We start from the raw sequence: 19256 nt of genomic DNA, 5'->3' as shown, positions 1-19256 counted from the left end.
TTCCTATCATTCACTTACCCTTTTAGTGTAGCTATCCTAATAGAGGAGACATAGTACCTTCTTGTATATTTGTGCTTTGCTGTTGACTAATGATGTTGATCATTATTTTATGTGCCATCTGAATGGTGTTGATGATCATTGAAGTGTTTGATAGTTGAATGTTCTCTAGAGGAGAAAAGTGGTGTGTGTGTGTGTGTGTGTGTGTGTGTGTGTGAGTGTGAGTGTGAGTGTGTGTGTGTGTATGAGTGTGTGTGTGTGTGTGTGTGTGAGGGGGGAGGGAGAGAGGGAGGGAGAGAGTGTAATGAGGTGGCATGTGGAGATTTTACTGTGGTAAAGAGAAGTGGTTAAATATATGAGGCTATAATCAAGATTATATGAATGTTTCATAAGGAGAAAACTTAGAAGGTACCTAGGAAACTAAATTTCACATAATCCAATGTATAGTCATTTAAAGAATATCTAAAATATTTGTATTTATATTTCTAAAGACAAATCGCTGTGAATTTTTTGGTTCATTTCATTTTAGGTATGTAGGTATTGTGGCCCATTTTTCTTTACCTACTTAGTCTAGCTGTGTTTCCTGGGATTATTCCCTACCTGGGCAGTGGCAGAACCAAGCCTTTCACAAGAGATCTCAAAAAGACAGATTCCCAGCAGAGCCTGAATAAAACTAAGTTGGTAGGATGGTGTAGACTGGGGAGGAGTACTGAAAGGGAAGTCAGACCTGGGTTCTAGTCCTGGCTCTATTCAGCCCCAGGGAAGTCCACTTACTCATTCTTTAAAAGGGAAGGGGTTGCTACCAGAGGCTTACAACCCTTCCAAATCTAGGCTCTCTAATTTGAGTGTCTGCTCTGCAGGCTGGGCCGCCGAAGGAGAACCATGAAACTCTGCAGAGAGCTCTCAGACTTGGTGGTGTACACAAACTCCGTGGCAGCCCAGGATATTGTGGATGATGGTAAGACTCTTGCTCTTATCAACACTCTTGACTTTTCTTTGTCATTGCTAGTTAATGATCAGATCATTCCCACACATGTCTGGGACTGTATGGAGTCTCGTTTGTCAGGAAGATGAAAGCTAACATGATTCTGAGCTCACACGTGGGGCTGTACTGATTACTGGTAAGTGTCCGATTTCCTACCTGAAGGACAGAGATGTTTCCCACCAGTTGGAGAAGGCTTATATTATTGTGAAATGACAAAAACTTCAGAGTCAGGTCTCACTGCAGGACTCTAGCTGTGGAGACCTGACCTACCTTCATGGCCAGGTCACAGATGGCCATTTCCAGTGTGAATGACCAGAAGGAGTGAATTAATTAGCTACAATACCCTGGAGAAACCATATTTTCTCATTAAAAAAACAAAACAAAACAAAACAAAACATTTTGTCTTGGAATAAAGTAGTTTATTTCGCTGAAGTTTTAACAAAAGTGGTAGACGTATTTCAGTGTCACTGGATCTCAAGGATTTTTCTTTGTTCTTCTCCTATTGAAAAGGATGTATTTATTGTGTGTATGAGTGTCTTGCCTACATGCATGTATGTATACCACATGGATGCTTGATGCCTGTAGAATCCAGAAGTGGGTGTCAGATTCCCTGGGACTGGAGTTACAGATGACTCTTAGCTACCATGTGGGTTCTGGGTATCAAACCAAGGTCCTCAGCAGGTGGGCTTAACTCAGCCATCTCTCCAGCCCTGTCTCAATGCTGTCAACTGTATAAGCTGAAAGGGTCCAGTCACAGCTGCCCTCATCTTCGAGTCTCTTAGTTATTCTTTCTCTCCTTGTCTCCTGTTTCATTCTATCACCAAATGTTTATTGAGATGCAGGATACAGTAGTCCTGGTGGTGCTTCAGTTACCCAATGTTTATTGAGGAGCAATAGACCTGTGGCATTTCAGTTCTTTTTTTCTTGAGCGTAATCCACAAGTACTGCTTTTTTTTTTTGTTTGTTTGTTTGTTTGTTTTGGTTTGGTTTGGTTTTTTTTTCCACTGAAAGATGACTTTTCTTCCACCTGGGTTTGGATTTCTTCTTGAAACAATGGCAGTTATACAAAATTTAAATGAACACCATCTGCAGGAAAAGAGAAACCTCAAGATTTAACTATCAAGTGATGCTTTCTTTTACTGACTGCCCATGGCTCCCACATTAACCCAGGGATTGCATGAATGGAGTTGAAAGTATAGCTGGCTTATAGAATGAACATATTGACTAATGATTTCTTTGGAAATCATAAGCCCAGTAGCTTTGGGAAATCATCTTGAGTGCTGCTTACCTCTTAAACTTCATCTGCTTTGTCTTTAACGGTTTAAAAAGACGCATTACATAATGAGTATGTGCCTCATCTTTATGCAAAACAACTCAATACTATTAAAATACAAGTCGATGTGAGCTTAGTAAGCAAGGTCACCTTAATGATGCGAGCCTATTTGTATGGAGAATCAGAAAAAGTAACTCAGATATTGATTACAGTGGTGCTCTGTATGAACTGTGTTTGTCAATAAGTATATTTGTCTTCTGCTCTATTAAAAACTTTATCCACCAGAATATGGACACATATTCAGTTTTAGTTTTGTTGAGATGCACAAACCCTGTTCATGTACTCTGTCAATACTATATATTAGTAATTATTTTCAGAGAAAGGGTCCAAGCCAGAAAAATCACTAAGTTAAAAACTATAGTGCTCTATCTCTTCCTGACCTCTGACTAGTTCAAGTTCTGGCTATGGAATGTCACTGACACAACTTTTGACACATAAGGGAGAATAGCTCTTGGGACAACAGGTACCTGACAGATCACATTGCCAACAAACAAGGCAGACAGATATGGTCTGAGCACACAACCTCCTCTTTGTTTCTATGGATTCATACACTCACCTTGTTAGAGTCAGAGTGAGAATGAGACTCTGGACAAGTCTGCTCTTTATTCAGGCTGGCCTTTTGCAGCAGGTCCAGTGGACATAGGAGTAAACATTTGGTTCCAGGATATGATGTTTGATAAACACATGTAGAAACTATGGCACCATGGAGACAGATAGAGACCAAGTGGGGAATGTTAGGTATTTGAAGTTTTATTCTGCATGACCCTCAGGTCTAGAGATTCTAGACTGACATTTTATTCTTCAAGCAGAAACCCAAGTGCAGGCACCATGCATTTTTACCTCTCTACATTTATGCTTTATAAACATCACTGGGTGGAAAATCTTCCTTATTTTTAATATATTTTATATAATATTTACTACTATATTCACTACTATTTACTTAGTACTATTGGAGATTGTACATAGGGCCTTGTATATGTTATATATATATACTCTACTCCTGAATTATGTCCATATAGATTTTCTCATTTTTATTATAGGACAGTGTCAAAGTTGCCTCAGGTGGCATTGAAGTCATTTACAGCGCAGGCAACCCTTAAACTTGGAATCTTCCTTTTGACCTTCTGAGTTGCTGGCATTATAGGGCCACTGAATGGGTACTGTCTCTCTCATGTCTCACTTCCAAGTGGGTTTTGATTGGCTTCATGAACAATTAAATCACCTTCAAAACTCAAGTTTTCTTTTCTCAAAGTGGCATTTTTTTCTTCATTTTCTTGGACCCTGAATATTGTCTACTAGTACATCTAGTACATATATTTTACATGTGCTTCCTATATTTTAATTTTTGGGAGTATGTGTTGCTTGTAGGTATGTGCATATTTATATGTGTACAGCATGAAGTGGGGTAGGCATGCATATGGACTTCCAAGTATGTAGAGGCCTGAGGTTTATGTTGGAAACCATCTGCCATTACTCTTTCACCCTATTCGCTGAGGTGGGGGTCTCTCAGTCAAGCCCAGAGCTCACCAATCTGGCTGGTCTTTCCAGCTAACATACTGTGGTGCTCAGCTGTCTCCATCTTTCTAAGGTGGAGGCCACAGCAGCCACTGGGCATTTATATGGGTTCTGGGTACCTGAACTCTGGTCCTCACAGTTACATGACAAGTGCATAATCATGGCCCAACATGTGAATTTTAAAGAACAACTTCAGTGTTTGTCTTCCTGGTGTCAGGAGTAAGCTGTGTGTGCAGTTTGATTCATTCACTGTCACCTGTGTCTTTGCCAAAGATCTTGTTTATATCATGTACCTGCAAAATAATTTTTCTTCCTGCCTCTTCTTGCTGACCAGACACAAATCAACAAAACAATTGAATTTTTGGAGAATATGGGATGCCACAATGGGGAACCTTAGCAAATGATGCTCTCATTTGGCTTTGCATGGGCAACAGAGTTCTAAGAATGCCATCCCAGGGTCTTTTTGGTCAGGTGTTATTACACTGTGGCTTGTTAAATGGTGAATTTTGTCTAAAGCTTTGGTTCATGCCTGTTTGAGTTTGGCCTATTCTGTCTCTAACAAGCTGTAGCCTAACATGACGGGTGAAGAGACTTTACCTTCCTATTCTGATAAGCAGCTGAGTTACTGATAAGCAGTCAGTACAGCAGCTCCTGTTCTGAGGAGGGATCAGATAGCACACACGAGCTGCCACCAACCATAGTGTCTCTGAGTCTTGTTTTCCCTGACACGTCCTTTCTGTGCTTCTACCTATAACAGAGGAAATGAATCACTCTGGACCCCTTCTGGTTCTGGGGTGTACCTTTAATTTGTGAAAGGTCTTTTATTGATTTGATATGTCTAAAGTCTTTCATGTAACAGGTTGGATCCATTTCTGCTTTGGGCTGTGGATGGGCTCTGGCATTATCCAGGCTTTTTTGATAGTGTTGGTTTGGGTGCATTTATCATGTTCCATATTTCTTTGACTGCTAGGGACCACAGGGAATGTGTTGTCCTTCAGTGAAACAAGAGCACATCAAGTGGTTCAGCAGAAATCAGAACAATTCATGATCTACAACCAAAAACAGCTCACGAGGATTTACCCCTCTGCCTACCGCATTGATTCCAGTAACTTTAACCCTCTGCCCTATTGGAATGCAGGCTGCCAGCTAGGTATGTATGGCCTGAGAGGAGTAGTCCTCTGTGTTGTCTCTCTACCTTGATCATTGTAAGCTGTTTCTAATCCTTTCAGTCTTTCCATTTTCACAGTGGCTCTGAACTACCAGTCTGAAGGACGAATGATGCAGTTAAATCGGGCAAAATTCAAGGCAAATGGCAACTGTGGCTACATTCTGAAGCCCCAGCAAATGTGCAAAGGTAAGTGCCAATTTCATGGTTGTATCAAAATGCAGGGGTTACCCTGCTATTTAAATTTTTAAATGTGTTATTAATGTTGGCATGTGTGTTTATGTTACTGGAGGTCAGAGGGAAACTTTGTGGAATCTGTTCTCTCCTCCCACCATTGTGGGTGCCAAGGACTGGGCTCAGGTCTTCAGGCTTCACAGCAAGTGTGTTACCCACTGGATTGGATTTGCAGAAGTTAGACAATAAAGCTTCTGTTCTCTACTTACTTTTAGATTTCCTTTATGTTCTTTGTATTTGTTCTAGACCTGAGATAGTATAGAAAATTATTGGAATCTGACATAACTGCCCTTGTTGTGATGCTACAGACATTCAACTTGATTGTTCATCCATGTCATGGTTGCACTGTAGACATTGGTTTAAAGTATCCCATCCCCTGGCTTTCGGGAACAGAGTGTAAGGCAAACACAGCCATGGAAGTGCTGAAAGTTATATTGATGGTTACATGACAGTTTCTTAGTTCTAGCAAAAGCTGTGATAAATTATGCTGTTGTTTCTTTGTTTGACAAACTTAAAGTGTTTGTGTATATTTGTGTGTGTGTGTGTGTGTGTGTGTGTGCGCACGTATGATATTGACCTCTACTTTACTTGGCCTAGGTACTTTCAACCCTTTCTCTGGTGATCCACTTCCTGCCAACCCCAAAAAACAGCTCATTCTGAAAGTGATCAGTGGACAGCAACTTCCCAAACCTCCCGACTCCATGTTTGGAGACCGAGGAGAGGTAAGCCACACCTAATTAGTTAAGTACGAGACTTTTTTATTGCATTTAGAGGTATGTGCGTTTCTCTGTTTCAGAGTATAGATGTTTGTATATGAGTGTGTGTGTGTGTATGTGTGTGTGTTGTATGTGTCTGTGTGTCTGTGTTCCTAATTGAGCATTGACTTCCACTTATTAGACATGAGCTGGTTTTCTGTCAGTCACACAGAGTTCCTACAGGGCTGTATTATCACCTATTTTGAGGCTTGAAGGCATGATACTAGTTCACAGTTCAAGATTAATGCTGGCAGCCAGGATGCAAAGAATGAAGGCTAAGTTCATTATTGAGGGAAATATGATCCAAAGCATGCTTTTAGCTTCCAAATCTCATATGCCCAGCAATCTTCCTCGCTGCTGCTGCTCCTCATCCTCATGCTCTGTGGCCACAAACAGACTGCTGTCACCAGCTGCTGTACCTCTGTTGCAGGATGCAGCAACCTTTTCTTTTCTCCCCACTAGCCAGTTAGTCCTGTTTCCATGTCCTCCTCCCAGGGATGACACACCAGTCCAGGAATCTCTGTACTTTCAACCTCTCACACACTAAGAAACTGTCATGTAACCACACAGCCCTGTGTGTTCATACCAATGTGAATACTTTGTGTCAAACTGTATCTGATCTGTGTGTAGTGGATGCAGTGTGGCACTGTGTTACACACACACACACACACACACACACACACACACACACACTTTGCCTCCCTAGGCTCATTCCACTCTTCGTAATGGCTCTTTCTAGCCTCTCCATACTTACTAACAGATAGCACAATGCCCAGTTATCAGAGAGCAATGCGTCAGCCAGGGCTATTGCCTCCATGTCTACTGCAGCTGTCTCCCATGGACCCCTTTTCTTTTCTTAATTTTACATTCTGCTCTGTGTTCAGTAGCAGGAATTGTTAATTGGAATAACCAGAAGTTTTATGCTTATTTCTTTGTGTCCGAAGAAAGGAATGCACATTTTTTGGTCTCTCAAGCTTTTCATTTTGAGAAGTCTTTAGCACCAGAAAAGCTACAAGAATAGTACAGTGAATCTTCTTAATTTACTAATTTAATTATTAAATTTTGTAGCACATGCTGTGCTGCAAAATTTATATATACATATTTTGTAAGTAATATGTTGGGGGGTTTATGTTTACTTTCTTTGGTAGTCATTATCTCACTACTTGATGAAGAACAAAGGCATTCTCCTGCAAAACTACAACAAATACATTATTATCTAATGTAATACCTAGATCTAATTTTTATATTATCCTCAAATTATCTCTATCTTCTTTTGTTTTTCAATTAAGTCACATGCAATTTCTTATTTCTTACCATTCTTCAGTCTTCTGAGATACAAAAGTAATTAATTCTCAATGTTTTTTATTTTGATTTTATAACATTGGCATAATATAGTCGTTTTACTCATGGTAGACACTTAAGATGCTTCCAGTGTTTGGCCATAAGATTGCAACTTCTCTGAGCTTCTGTGCATGGGTGACCCTCTTACTCCACTTGAGTATGTACTGGGAACTGAAATTGTAGGTTCTTTGAATAAAAACTTGTGCAGTATTAGCCAGTATTGGCAACAGAATTTAATGTTTTAATTCCACTCTTCACTCATATATCTCAATATACTATAATGGTTCTACATTCTTTGAGTAAGCATGTATTAAAATCTACTGGTACTGAAATGTGAACATATGGCTAATTTATTTAACTCATGCATGTGACATTAGCAATAATACATCCTCCCTTTTCTACAGATCATCGACCCCTTCGTTGAAGTTGAAATTATTGGGCTGCCAGTGGACTGTTGCAAGGATCAAACTCGTGTGGTGGATGACAATGGTAAGATGGTGATCAGTGTGCACTCTTGAGAAGGTGCGCTTGCAGCTGCAGTTTGTACTGGAGAGGAAACATGTCCTGTGTAAAAGGTGTGATGGCTGAGATCTGTACCTGCCTTCTGCAAGCATGTTAAGCACACTGATAAAATCTATGCACTCTGTAAAGTTCTGGTTCCTTTCTGAAAAAGAAAGTAAATTTTATCAAAACCTGCATTCAGGAGGAATCACCACTGTGCCCTATAGAAAGCCTCAAGCTCATTCAATGGCAGGCTGAAAATCAGAGAGTCCCCCAGTGAGCAAAAGAGATTATCTGTAGCACCCGTGATACAATCTGTTTCACTAATCAGGTGAAGGCCTAGAGATTTAAATAAAAGACAAGACAGTGGGTCATTTGTGTAACAGGAGTGCTGGAATGCAGAATGTCGTTTATTGAAAGGAAGGAGTGGGCTTATATATTGACTCACAGCACAGTGGAAAACAATCAAGGGTCAAGTGTGCAAGTTCCTGGGCTTAATTCCTCCCCAGCAGATGTGTGTTAGCAAACCAGGCAGAGTACCAGTAACAATTCTGAGAAGCCCCTAAGGATATGCAGTGCACAGTCTAATGTGGGCCTCTTGCTCACCATATGATCTTAAACACATTTCTGTGAACAGCAATTCTCTAAACTATATAATGTAATGGTAATGAGTAACAGATATTTTGGACTTCTAAAAGTATAAGCATGTGTTACTTGTATAAATTTGAAAAGTTGTAGTTTGAGACTTGATAATGTATGTATATTTTTCTTACTTAGACAAAAATAAGCTGGGTGTGATGGCTCATGTCTGTAATCCCAGCACATGGGAGGTGGAGACAGGAATGGACTCAAAGCCAACCTGGGCTACTGAATGAAACCCTGTCTCAAAAAAACCAAACCAAACAAAACAAAACAGGGAAACCCACAAGTCTCTGCCCTGCTACTCTTACAGGGTTTCCGTAGGAATTGTATAGGACTATATTTACACAACAGAATCGAAAGCTACAGAACACTGCATGTAATAGTCCTGGTAGTTAGATTCTCTAGCAGGAAAAGCTTTGGTAACTGAGAAATAGGATTCTGTCAAGGGAAAACTTTCTGTAATGCTTCTGCTAAAATACTCAGAACACTACTATAATTTTTGAGCTTATTGAAGCATTTTAATGACAATTAAGAAGCTTTCTGATACAATGGGGCACCAGAGATTAATAGAATTGATGTGATAATTTACAGGCAATTTTCCTACCAATTATTTTCTAGCAGTGGGGTAAACTTGGAGGTTCTGCTTCAGCAGGGTATCCTGGAGAGGTTCAGGCATTTTCATGAGTTTAATAACCATTACAAGCAATTTTCACTGTCTGTTCTACAAACATTGCTGCTAAATCATTTCCAGCCAAGCCCTTTGCTTTTTCTGATTTTTCTGATTCCTGTTTCTCTAAGGATTTAACCCTGTGTGGGAAGAAACCCTAACATTTACAGTTCACATGCCAGAAATAGCTTTAGTTCGGTTCCTTGTGTGGGATCATGATCCTATTGGAAGAGACTTTGTGGGACAAAGGACCGTGACCTTCAGCAGCCTAGTACCTGGTACGTATAGGCTGGACTTTCCTCTCTAGATTGGTTATTTCTGTTTTGTTTTTGTTTGTTTTCTACTGTGTAAGAAAAGAATATAGGGTCTAGCATATGTTGGGTTATTGGTTTCTCTTTGGAAGATTTAATATGTGACATGGGGCATAGGATATTTGTCAAATTCATTAGGTAAATCGTGATATATGATATATGTGATATGGCATGCTACATAAAATGTGAGGAATGATAGTTAAGACAGACACCTAATTCTCTTGTACTCTCTGGAAAGCCAAATGCAAATTTGACAGAAAGAACCAATTCCTTTTGCTTCTACAGGCTACCGGCATGTCTACTTGGAAGGACTCACAGAAGCATCCATCTTTGTTCACATAACAATCAATGAGATCTTTGGAAAGGTGAGGAGGACCGTAGACATAAAACAGTAGTATATCCTCAAGAAAGTTACTGATTTCACTAAAGAAACATACATTTGACAAAGTGTTCTTTTGTGGGTGTCTGTGCAGAGCTCAACAAGCTTAGGCAGCATTCCAGCCATGTCCCTGTCCTCCTCTGTTCAGGGGTGGGCTTGTTCCTTCCTCCCAGAAAGTCTCTCTAGGTTAAATAGAATTGAGAAGACTATTATACGTTCAGGCACTCATTTTATGAAAATGATGAAGACGGTTAAAACTTGAATTTTATTGTATTTCTAAAATGACCCCATTTTCTACAGTAGGAAATGTGTCTCAGAGGTTTGATGAATGAACTATGCTAATCTAGCTGTGATTCCAGCCAGGTCTTGGCAGAGGGCATTCGTATGGAACTTGTAAATTGAAAAATCAAAAAAATATGAATGGATTTAAAAGTACCCACAGAAGAAATGGAGAGAGGAAAAGAGTGGGGAGAGGCAATGGGGGAGTTAGGATGAAAGTGAGATGAAGACAGAGGAGAAGAAGATAGAGAGAGTCAAGCAGGGAGAAAGGGAGACAAAATATTACAGAGGTACCTAGTTCTTCCTAGCTGTTTCTCCCTTCACTGTGTTTTGGGATGGTGCTTTGGACACCAGCACATGGTTATGCCAAGTGTTGGAGAGTTGGCCCCTGTTATGGGTTTTCAGGACCAGATCTGACTTGGAGGGAATGTGGAATGGCACAGTGCCCAGGATTGCCCCACACTGCTTGTTACCCTAGTTTCTGCTGCTTGGAGCTTCTCACCGAGTATTCTCTGTGAACTCACTCTCCAAATGTAAATGTGAGATAAAAATAGTACTGGCCTCATAAGTAAGTTTGCCATTCTTTGAAAGCTGCGGGGCATGGAGTAAACAAGCATACAATTGGCTTATATCAGTGTCACTGTGGCTGCCATCCAACTGGGAACTGAGTTGGGACTGACTGTAGGTTAGGCTTGTATCAGTTGGCAGAAGGGAACACAGAATTTTTTATTTCTGAAAATGCTGAAGGTACAAACTTCCCATCTTGAGTTCCTGTTTATACAGCTTGTTGGGCTCTTTCTGTTAGACTAAGTAGAAGCATATAAATGATTGTAAGATGATGCCTGAATTCCAGAAAGCCAGTTTAACTGAACAGTGTCTCTAACTTTTAATCAGGGTGGGACAAAACAATAAGGCACCCAGCATTTGTTTAAAACTTAGCACGGAAATAAAATACAAATAAAGTATTTTATATAACCTTTGTTTCATTCCGAAATAAATGGCCAGTTTTGGGCCATTTATTATTTCCAATGTATGTCTGGGTTGGGGTGCTCATACCATAACATTATGGTATTGGGTTGAACAAGGAATGAGCAGAAGATGGGACATTCTTAGAAGTGGGTGAGTGGGCTTATGCTGGTGTGCGCACTATTCTTTTATCTTTACTGACTCCATCTACTTGAATGAGCCCAAACTGTGTCTTGTTTTGTTTTTGTTTTCTCCCTTGCAGTGGAGCCCTTTAATCCTCAACCCCAGTTATACCATATTGCACTTTCTAGGAGCTACAAAGGTAGTTTCTCAGCATGACCCTGCATTCTTACTGGCACATTCTTTTTAAATGACTGTGGTGGCATGCCTCCTCATGTCTTCTCCATCTTCTGCTTACCATTTTGAAACACATATTTGTTGCTTGAAGGCTGCTGAAGTCTTGTCAGCTTGTTACCAGTGGAAACTTTTCTACCATTTTATCATCTCTGGGTAGGAAAGTTCTGGAAAGGTTGTCCATGAACTTGAAAGACTGCCTTCCTCACAGAATGAAGTTGATGAGCTGTGCATGGTCTTGTATGAACCCACTGTGAGCTGTTTTCTTATTTTGAACATCCTCCAATCAATGGCTGTAAAATTTCACATTCATTCTTCATGGAGCTGCCATTTCAAACTCAAATTCTTCTTAGGGTGACATGTGCTTAATTTGTGGTTGGTCCTTTTTCTTTTGTCCTCAGAATAGACAGCTCCAAGGTCTGAAGGGTCTGTTCAATAAGAATCCCAGGCACAGTTCTTCGGAAAACAACTCCCATTATATTCGCAAGCGATCAATTGGAGATAGAATTCTGCGACGTACAGCCAGTGCTCCAGCCAAAGGCAGGAAAAAAAGCAAAGTGGGCTTCCAAGAAATGGTTGAAATAAAAGATTCTGTCTCTGAGGCCACAAGAGATCAAGACGGTGTCCTTAGGAGGACCACACGGAGTCTGCAAGTACGCCCTGTCTCTATGCCTGTTGACAAGAGTCTTCTGGGAGCTTTGTCACTACCTTTATCCGAAGCAGCAAAAGACACGGATGGAAAAGAAAATTCTCTGGGTAAGATGCTTTCAGTTTCTCTAAGCTGCTCTTTTGTCCCTTGTGTTCGTTACAACATGGTTGCCATTTTGCAGTTAAAATATTCTGAAAAATAAACAATTTCTGATATTAACGCTATGCAAGAAGATTTTATACTTTGGGTAAGAAAATAGAAAGTAAGCTATTTCTTCCTCTGCTATGGCCATGAAATATCATTAACACATGTGGTTAAGTGGAAGAGCATCAGTGTGATGGCCTCGGGCATGCCAATTTGAGAGGGAAGGGAAACCTACAAAATACAAATAGCCTGTTGGTTTTCTGCATGGTGGTTTTCTAGGTCAGGGACAAGGGGTTAAAGAGGTCCCATTTTTAGATTGTCCCAAGGTGGGATAGAACCATCCTTGGCCTTTCTTAGATTGAGCTGTAGCTATATCACTTTTCACTATGTAAAACTTTTTGTGTGTGTGTGTGTGGTTGGAAATATTTATGTTGAAAGGACACTGTTAAGAGCCAGTCGCTGGCTGCATTTGGAAAACTTTTTCTTCCTTAAGGTTTGGTTGAGCCTGCATTTTCAACCTATGATCTCACTTCCAGCTCTATACAGTGGCAGGGAAGGAGACACACACATGCCTCTTGCTTGGTTGCAGACTCTACAAGTGTGGGAATTGGGAGCTATATTTTTCCTTACCTTGGAGTATGATGGACTCATATGAGCAACCTGATGACAAGCAATGACAAAGTGACAAGAAGCTCTGGAATTTGTGTCTATGACTCCCCTTCCAAACTGTGTCCACTGACTGTTTCTGGAAATACCTTAAACAAGTAGAATATAATACCTTGTTTTGCATTTTAGCAAAATCAGTCTTTTTTTTCCAAACAATATAATCTCAGTGATTTGTTTTCCCACAAAAGCTATTTTGCTTGTATTGGTTCTTATTGCAAGATGTTCTAGGAGAAAAAAAAGGCAGTTCTTGAATACTTTATCAGAAGAAAGGGGAGAGCTTGACAATTTCCTAGTTTGCAAGGCCCTTGAGTCTACCTAGCACTGGAAAAATGTTCAAAATTTTGCAAGAGTGGTGTCAGAGAAGAGAGAACATATGTGGCATTACATTTATCCAAAACCTATTCCAGCAAAGTAAAGCTATGTCCAGTAGAAATCTGCACTAACTAGTCATAACTGCAGCAGATGAGAAGCCAAGAAGATGTGCTTGGAAACAAGAGCAAGATGATGGCTTTTTTTCCTACATTTAAAAGGATATAAAGATATAATAATTAATCATAGCATTAAACCTACAGCAAATATGGAACGATACTTGATCACTGCAGAGAACCCAGATAATTGCAGAAAGAAAATTAGGTAGAGAAAAAGCAGAATACAAAACTCTAAAAGGTCTTGTCTCTCTACAAAAATGGCCTTTTCTGAAGTGATGCTATGGGATATTTTATATGATGATTAAATTTCTAGTGAGAAAATACTTTACTGAAAAGATTCTTTATCCATATTCCATGACTTTAGAAGAATTAATAGGCAATTAAAGAATCAGATCAAAAATAATTGAACATTGAGCATTGCCTTAGCATATAGCAAATAGGATAAGGTATCCTGGATTACTATGAATTATATGTTTTTATAGTGTTCTTTAATTACCATTACTACCACTTTGGAGGTGAAGTGAGGAAGAATGTAACAGAATTTTTTGTACTGAAGCAAAGAGTACTATCAACAGAATATTAAATGTTAGTAGTGATATGCAATTGACAACTGGTTATCTTTTCACTTTAAGCCAATAGATATTAATAATTTTGGGCACATGTACCTTTCAACCTGTGTTAGAAATTAATTGGTTAGATTAAATATTTTGCCAAAATGTCTTTAAAAATGCTATCATTTGTGGTTTGCCTGTTGCTAATATATGTATGACTTTGAAAGCTGATAGTGTCTTGTTTGCAGGTACCATAGTGCATTGTTTAACAGAGCTGTCTTGTTCTGTTTTTATTGCCATGCTTCTGTGTAGTACAGATCTGAATAGGAAGCAGCGTAAGGTAATACTCACTGTGAAAGCATAGTAACTCATTGACATTTTCTGGACAATGAATATTACATCCTCAGCTGATGTAATGGTTCAAAAGGAAGCTCAGTGAAGTTCCTATAAATATATCTTACCATTTATCCATCACACAGACACTGTGTTGCAAACTTCTGCTTATCCATAATTATATTCTGTCACAATGTAAAACAGATTTACATTTTCCATTTGTCTGTGTCAAGACAAACATGAGTGTAGGCAGTGCCTACATGAAGTGATACACTTTACCTAAAATGCTGTTTGTTTTATTTAGGAGAGGACAAGGATGCCAGAAGAAAGGGGGAGGCAACTATAAAAGACCAACAGTTTTCAAATTTCAACAAAAAATTATCCTTCTCCTCCAGTACCCTCCTCCACAAAGATGCTAACCAAAGGGATGGCACTGTTTCAACTGCCAGCATAGCAGTCACAAAACAGTGTGGAGGACCATGTCCAAAGGGTGGAAGAACCAAGCCAAATGTGATAAGTGATGGCCAGGAAAACCACTGTCCTCCTAAATTCCTCTCTCCAAGGCAGCATTCGGTACATGATCCTGCAACAAAGAGACCACAAGATCTCCCTGGGACGAAAACCAATGAAAAAGGGCATACTGGGGGCTTAGGAGAAGGGAAAAGCATGTTGTCTGAAAGTGTTCTTTCTCAAAGTGCTCTGGAGATGGAGAACCTGGAAGGCAGCAGGACCAAGGGCCGAGCTGCAACATCCTTTTCTCTATCCGATGTCTCTGTGCTCTGCTCTGATGTCCCTGATTTGCATTCAACGGCTATTCTTCAGGACACTGAAGTTTCCAATCTCATTGATGATGTTACTTTAACAAATGAGAATGAGCCGGGCAGTTCCATTTCAGCTCTGATTGGCCAGTTTGAAGACAGCAACCATGGGGCTAACCTTGCTGTGGGTTCTCATCTGCTTTGCATGGATGCCATGTCAGGAGGTGCTCCTTTGCCTATCACACTGGGCCTACAAACACCCTTCAAGCATGGTTTTTCCCAGGAAAAACCCAAGGCCTCCTCGTGCTCATCTCCTGAGCTGATCAAGTTCTCTAGTGCTGAGACCACCAAACCTGCAAATACCATAGTCGGTTGTAAAATGATCAGCTCACCCATCTCTAAATCCAAACCAGGTAATGGCCTTTCTGATAAAACCAAGTCAAGGGTCATGGAAGGCAACTTTCCTGGGTCCTTGGATGCTTCACCTGACCAGTTTCCCAAAAGTCCCATTCACAGGAAGGACCAGAGACAAGTAATGAGTGGCCCTGCTCTTTCCACTGAGATGGCCCTGGAAGATGTAATATCAGATCCTGCTTTCTGTGTGAATTCTGCAGAAAGCAGCCTTGTGGAAATCGATGGAGAATCTGAAAACCTGTCTTTAACAACCTGTGATGATGGTAGAGAGGGTCTGAATCAACTTGTTTCTCCACTAGAACTAAAGTGTAGCCAGGAGATGGGGGAACACATCCAGAGAGGCTTGAGGAATGGCTACTGTAAAGAGACGCTCCTCTCTTCTACTCCTGAAATATTCAACACTCTTCAAGGTGTCAAAAATCAAAGTATCTCTCGTCTAACCTATCAGGGTGCTGGCTTTGTGTATAACCACTTCTCAAGTTCAGATGCAAAAACGAACCAAATCTGTGGGCCCCAGCAGCCTAGGGTTCCAGATGTGCATGCCCCCACACCCACGCAATCAACATATGCTCCCTTAGTTGCTTTGAAACTGCCAAGTCCTTGCAAATCTAAAAGTCTGGGGGACTTAACATCAGAGGACATTGCTTGCAATTTTGAAAGTAAATATCAATGTATTAGTAGGAGTTTTGTGACAAACAGTGGTAGAGACAAGGGTGTGACTATGAAGACAAAGTCATTAGAGCCTTTAGATGCCCTAACTGAACAGCTCCGAAAGCTGGTGTCCTTTGACCAAGAAGACAGCTGTCAAGTGCTGTATTCTAAGCAGGATGTCAACCAATGTCCCAGGGCATTAGTCAGAAAGTTGTCATCAAGAAGTCAGAGCAGAGTACGCAACATTGCCAGTCGTGCCAAGGAGAAGCAGGAAGCTGGCAAGCAAAAAGCTGTGACACACAACGCTAAAGGAGGAGTGGTTCTTAGAAGTAAACCTTCCGCTCCTGCTGTGGCCGTGAACCGACACTCCACGGGCTCATATATTGCAAGCTACCTGAGAAACGTGAAGGCTGGTGGCCTGGAGGGTCGAGGCATCCCAGAGGGAGCATGCGCAGCCCTTCGGTATGGCTATGTGGACCAGTTTTGTTCAGATAATTCAGTTCTGCAGACCGAGCCAAGCAGTGATGACAAACCAGAAATTTATTTCCTTTTGAGGCTGTGAATTATATAAAGCTGCATTTTCATTGTTTACATGATATTCTATAGGATGTTAGAATTTTTCCGTTGTCAGTGAGTACAATCCTTGGCTTTGAGATCATTTTCAAATGTATTTTTGGACTTGTATTTTGGTCTCCCTTTGACTTCATGTGTTCTCTCACTTCTTGCATTTGTGTATAGATTCTGAGCCCATGATCCCTTTCCCCCAAAGTATTATAAATTGTGTCAGTATGAAATATATGCATGCCCTCGATGTGAAACTTCTCAGAAGTGTGGGTCACAGCGTGCGCATGTTGCACACACACAAAAACAAAAACCCTCTTTCCCTTGTCCTTGGGTCACTGTCCCAGAGGCTGTCGTTATTACTCTATGAGTGTTGAGCTCTTTAACATTAGACCCAGATTCAGTTTTATGACTCATTTAAAAGAAGTGTTCAGAATAGTTACCTTGTCCTCTATGATTTCCTCACCCCACCAAAAATGGGAATTCCACTAAGATGGACGGCATCTTTCTATCCCTAAACCCCTTTTATAATAGGATGTAAGGAAGGAAGTGAACTTCTGTATATAAGGACAAAATGGTTTGTTTTGCATAAATTTTGTTACACATTTTCGCTAATGGCTTTGTATGTAACAAGAATCCAGTTGCCACGCTGTCTGTCATACTTTTGAAGTATGTTTTGAAGTATCTCTGATATAATAGATTGCAAATAATGGCTTTCAGAATGAGAGACTTCTAGCTAGGTATGGTGGTTCACACCTTTAATCCCAGAAGAGGCAGATGGATCTCTGAGTTTGAGGCCAAGCCTCATTTACATGGTAGGGCCCAGGTCAACCACATCTACATAGTAAGACCCTGTCTCCCAAGAAGAAAAGAAGGAAGGAAGGAAGGAAGGAAGGAAGGAAGGAAGAGAAAGGAAGGACACAGAGAGACTTGTATTAGACTTGAAACTCAGAGTAGTACAAACAGAAAACTTCCCCAAAGATTTCAAGAAAAAGAAAATTATTTTCTCATAATCCAAGTGAATAGATAATTAAAAGAAACCCTTTCCCTTTAGGGAACCAAGTAACTATATTTTAGTACTGACATATATTATTTTCATTGTGAATCCATTTTTTTATTGCATGTTCAAGTGTCATTTGCTTTTTGTACCATTAATTACAATGATGTTCCTCCTGGACTTCATAAAAACATAATTAAAACAGATTTTTGAACACCTGGTGGTTTTATTTATAAAGCAAAAACAAGTAAAACTACAGCTGGAATGTGTGTGTTAACTGTTGAGTGAGGAGGAGTGCTTGCATTTGTCTTCCTTTCTATGTACTTGTAGCAGAATTAGGAATGTTCACTGTCAGGGATGCTTTCACACAGCAGTTTATGTCTCTGGGTATTTTCCTTATGTTGAAGAAATACCCATTTTGGCTTTATTTATTAGATATACTTATGTGTTGTAGATTTTACTTGCATGTAGGTACAACAGGTGTGTGTCTCATGCCTGAGGAGGGCTGAAGAGGGAGGTGGATCCTTTGGAAGTGGAATTAACAGATAGTTGTGAGCTGCCCTATGTGGATGCTGGGAACAGAAGCTGGGTCCTCTGTAAGAGCAACAAGTGCTCTTAACCACTGAATCCCATCATTATACTGAAGAGCATATTTATTTGTAAGATAACTTAAACGGTTATCAGATAGAATGATTTTTGTGCATTTGGTATGGATTTGCAAGCTTGAAAATAATTCCTGGCAACTAGTCCAGTGGTGGTAGTTGTCACTAACATGGGGAAAGTGAGATGGTCTGGTGTGTGTGTGTGTGTGTGTGTGTGTGTGTGTGTGTGCGCGCGTGCGTGCGCATGCACGTGCGCGCGCACATGAGCACGCACAGGCACATTCGTGCGTGGTAAGTTTGTGGTGTGGGGAGTAGTCGGTCCCTGCTTCCCTCAGTGCCAACTCTTAGCTTTTCCCTAACCTGGGAATTTTTTCCCTAACCTGGGAATTATCTTTTTTTTTTTTTTTTTTTTTTTTTTACAAATACTGAAAATTTTTTGGAGGTAGGTGTATCAAGATGAAAGGGACCAAAGCCCATTTTTCTGCCCTTAATGAGCTTGAAGTCTTTCTGTTTTGTGGCCTTTGAACCTCTAATGTTCTATCCTGAGACCTTGACTAATTTTTTATTATTTTACTTTAGATGACCTGATGTAATACAGAGTTTTTGAAATTAAATTGCTAAAAATAGACGTTAGCTGCTTTTTTTTTTTTTTTTTTTTTATGTAGTCCAAACAGAAAAAAAAAAAAAAAAAAAAACAGGAAAGAAAAATCATGTGTCTTGTCATTATGTGAATGTTTAAGGCCCGGAGCTAGGTAATACAGGAGTCCTCTTGGTGTCCATAGTTTTGTTTTGTTTTGTTTTGGCCACACACATGCTATAGTCTTCTACCAACTGACAGAACACAGGAAAAGAAGGGAAACAGGAAACCAATTCCATGACAGTCATTTGAGAATTGCATAATAACCAAGAGGAGGCAATAAAGCTCCCATTTTAATAAAGTCATCTGATGTTCAGATCCTGCTTATTAAGATTTCACCTGTTCATTGAGAGGATAGATATGGGACTGACTCAGTCCCAAGAAAACCACACAAGTGAAGTCTCAACCGAGGTATTTATTAACAAGCTTTCCAACACCGAA

The 19256-nt window shown here is 40.2% G+C and overlaps 1 protein-coding gene across 1 annotated transcript in view; it reads left to right on the top strand.

The window, feature by feature from the left end:
• Plch1 (phospholipase C eta 1) overlaps positions 1-16758 on the top strand; it is a 202996-nt gene extending 186238 nt beyond the window's left edge. Inside the window, exons 15-24 of the mRNA XM_051198667.1 lie at positions 858-955; positions 4801-4980; positions 5077-5184; positions 5827-5951; positions 7730-7814; positions 9267-9413; positions 9732-9811; positions 11333-11392; positions 11826-12180; positions 14500-16758. Of these exons, the coding sequence (XP_051054624.1) occupies positions 858-955; positions 4801-4980; positions 5077-5184; positions 5827-5951; positions 7730-7814; positions 9267-9413; positions 9732-9811; positions 11333-11392; positions 11826-12180; positions 14500-16580 (3319 nt within the window). The 3' untranslated portion in view covers positions 16581-16758. The remainder of the gene's footprint in view (positions 1-857; positions 956-4800; positions 4981-5076; positions 5185-5826; positions 5952-7729; positions 7815-9266; positions 9414-9731; positions 9812-11332; positions 11393-11825; positions 12181-14499) is intronic.
• The last annotated feature ends 2498 nt before the right edge of the window (positions 16759-19256 follow it).

Source organism: Phodopus roborovskii, unplaced genomic scaffold (assembly GCF_943737965.1).
Source record: "Phodopus roborovskii unplaced genomic scaffold, PHOROB, whole genome shotgun sequence".
Classification (NCBI taxonomy): Eukaryota; Metazoa; Chordata; class Mammalia; order Rodentia; family Cricetidae; genus Phodopus; species Phodopus roborovskii.
Note: the sequence above shows the minus strand (reverse complement) of the source record. Positions and strands in the feature narration are given on the sequence as shown.